This window comes from Otolemur garnettii, unplaced genomic scaffold (assembly GCF_000181295.1).
Source record: "Otolemur garnettii isolate 467f Iridium unplaced genomic scaffold, OtoGar3 scaffold00094, whole genome shotgun sequence".
Taxonomy (NCBI): Eukaryota; Metazoa; Chordata; class Mammalia; order Primates; family Galagidae; genus Otolemur; species Otolemur garnettii.
In genome coordinates, this window is record NW_003852489.1 from 1,097,263 (window position 1) to 1,099,251 (window position 1,989).

Below are 1,989 nucleotides of genomic sequence, written 5' to 3' on the forward strand. Positions count from 1 at the left end.
GAGGTGGTTATGGAGCAAAAGAAACCTGCGTGCTCACCTCACAAGCCAGACCGTGAAGCGTGCTGTAGGAGAAAACAAGGTACAAGCGTGCTCAGTTCTGTCCCAACTGCTCAGACTAGGGAGGTTGCAAAAGAAGTGACATGGGAGCTGGTGCTTAAAGGAACAAAGGACTTCCAGGGCAGAGGGAATAGTGGTGAGAGAGTGCAAAGCATGGTTAGCAAGTAACAAATGGTACCGAGATAGCAGTCTTAAAAGATGCTCTAGAGCGAGGGTGAAAATAGCTTAGAAGACTATGCTAGGGCATAAACGAGGAGAATCAGAATGAGGATAGTCCAGAGACATTTTAAAGGTAGAGTTGAGTAAGACTTGACAACCAATTAGTACATGTATAAAGAGACAAGAGAAAATACATATTACTACTAGATATTTAGTGTTTATGACTGGATGTATGGAAATTACATTAATCATGACAAGATAAATTAGAAGTTTCAGGTTTGGGTAGGAAGAAAAGGGAGTTAGATTTTAGGCATATTCACTCAAAACGGTGTGCAACATTGAACAAAAAGCTAGAAGCTGAAGCTTATTGCCTGGGAAAAGAGACAGAGCTGGAGATGTAGGTTGAAGGATCCAGGCTGGGTTTGGAAGGAAAGAAGACTGCAAGGGCCGATAGGCTGCGTTGAGATTAAATGCAGCTGAGATCCTGAGAGCTGCAAAAGCTGTAAGAACAGTAGCGATAAGTCTGAATGCATAAGGAGGAGCCTTTCTAAATGGTCAGGCCTGAGGTATTGCATATGAAACAAAAATGGAAAGTGAGATTCCTGTCTGTAGTTAGTTATCAGCTAACTTTGAACTAAAGCTTTATTTATGGTAACTTCACCAAACAGTATAAAAATAGCTCTATGTGAAAAGTAAATGCAAAAAATATTCACTTTGCAAAAAAACATAAGGATTGGCCAAACGTAGTAGCTCATGCTTATAATCCTAGCACTCTGGGAGGCAGAGGTGGGAGGATGAGCTAAGGAGCTCAAGACCAGCTTGAGCAAGAGTAAGACCCCCATCAGTACTAAAAATAGAAAAACTTAGCTAAGCATTTTAGTAGGTGTCTATAGTTCCAGCTGCTCTGGAGGCTGAGGCAAGAGGATCACTTGGGCCAAGAAGTTTGAGAGCTAGGCTGTGAGCTAGACTCACACCATGGCACTCTAGCCTGGACCACAGAGTGAGACTCTCTCAAAAGAAAAATCAAAAGATTAAGGTTGATATATTAATTATGATGAAGGCTTGCATGGAAGCATAGTCTGTTGCTTATTCTTAACCTTTCTCACAGGAATTCACAATGAACAACTATTTTTCTGTTGGACCTGATGCTCTCATGGCTCTCAATTTTCATGCTCATCGTGAGAAGGCACCATCTCTGTTTTCTAGCAGAATTCTTAATAAGGTGTGTTGGATAAAATAACATTTCCTGCTTATCACTGAAGGTACAGTAAAAATCAATAGTTCAATTATATTTAGCACTCTTAGATTTGGATTGAGATAACTTCAGGAACCATTTATCTGCTCTGTTGTGTAAGATCATCAAATTAGATCCTTAAATGTCTTTTATCAAAGTATTTTATAATTATAACTAATATTTTTAAGTTCAAAGTAGGGATGATTGACAGGCCTGGCATGGTGACTCACACTCTGGGAGGCCCAGGAGGGCAGATCACCTGAGCTCATGAGTTCAAGGCCAGCCTGACCTAGTGTAAGACCCCATCTCTAAAAATAGCCAGGCATTGTGGTGGGCGCCTGTAGTCCCAGCTACTTGGGAGGCTGAGGCAAGAGAATTCCTTGAGTCCAAGAGTTTGAGGTTGCTGTGAGCTGTGACTCTACAGCACTCTACCAGGGGTGACAAAAATAAGATTCTATCTCAAAAAAAAGAAAAAAAAAATGGGGGCTGTGCCTGTGGCTCAGTGGTTAGGGTGCCCACCAAGGGTGGCGGATTCAAAC

At 41.6% G+C, this 1,989-nt stretch overlaps 1 protein-coding gene across 4 annotated transcripts in view; it reads left to right on the forward strand.

The window, feature by feature from the left end:
• Positions 1-1,989, forward strand: part of DGKE (diacylglycerol kinase epsilon) — a 26,733-nt gene that overhangs the window by 15,946 nt on the left and 8,798 nt on the right. For 3 of the 4 annotated variants that reach the window (XM_003795559.3, XM_023516633.1, XM_023516634.1), the window contains one exon: positions 1,325-1,438. In XM_003795559.3, the coding sequence (XP_003795607.1) occupies positions 1,325-1,438 (114 nt within the window). Of the gene's footprint in view, positions 1-1,324; positions 1,479-1,989 lie in introns of all 4 variants that reach the window. The other variant, XM_023516635.1, reaches the window with a different exon arrangement.